The sequence below is a fragment of the Cystoisospora suis genome (genome assembly GCF_002600585.1).
Source record: "Cystoisospora suis strain Wien I chromosome Unknown contig_12515, whole genome shotgun sequence".
NCBI classification, from domain to species: Eukaryota; Apicomplexa; class Conoidasida; order Eucoccidiorida; family Sarcocystidae; genus Cystoisospora; species Cystoisospora suis.
The window spans coordinates 1,441-1,892 of NW_027165275.1; the positions used below are offsets into that span (position 1 = coordinate 1,441).

The following is a 452-nucleotide window of genomic DNA, read 5'->3' on the forward strand; positions in this document are numbered from 1 at the left end:
TGTCCAAGAGAAGATACGAAGAAATGAAGATACAGAGAGAATTACTTCTAGATTTCCAAAGAAAGCTCCTGACAAGTCAAGAGCTTGAGAATCTTCGCTTCGTGATGATCTGGGCGTACCAGATGCTAATGCAATTCCATTTAGAGCATCTGAAGCAAGCATGTGAGGATCCTCGCCTGTCTTTTTGCGAAAGTTTGAGCTCTCTCGCAAGATCAGGTTCCTGTGCCTCTTCGCAGCTCTCTGCTTTTTCTTCTGCGAATCTCGGAGGAGCATGCCAAGGCAAGACACCTCAGGGGGGGGGGATAGGAGCAGGAGGAATCGCTTCTTCTTCTTCTAACCATCCAGGTGGTCATCGCTCTGCAAGCACGACTCCTGGAAATGAGATAGGAGGGGGAGAAGGAGAAAGAACCGACAGAGAGGATCATGAATTTCTTCTCGCTTCGGGGGGGGGG

General features: G+C 49.3%; 1 protein-coding gene across 1 annotated transcript in view; it reads left to right on the plus strand.

Moving 5' to 3' along the window:
- The window catches only part of CSUI_011500 (start-2 domain protein), a gene marked incomplete at both ends in the record, with an annotated part of 1,728 nt that extends 1,384 nt beyond the window's left edge, over positions 1–344 (plus strand). Inside the window, one exon of the mRNA XM_068071598.1 lies at positions 194–344. Coding sequence (XP_067916426.1) covers positions 194–344 — 151 coding nt within the window. The remainder of the gene's footprint in view (positions 1–193) is intronic.
- Positions 345–452: the final 108 nt, after the last annotated feature.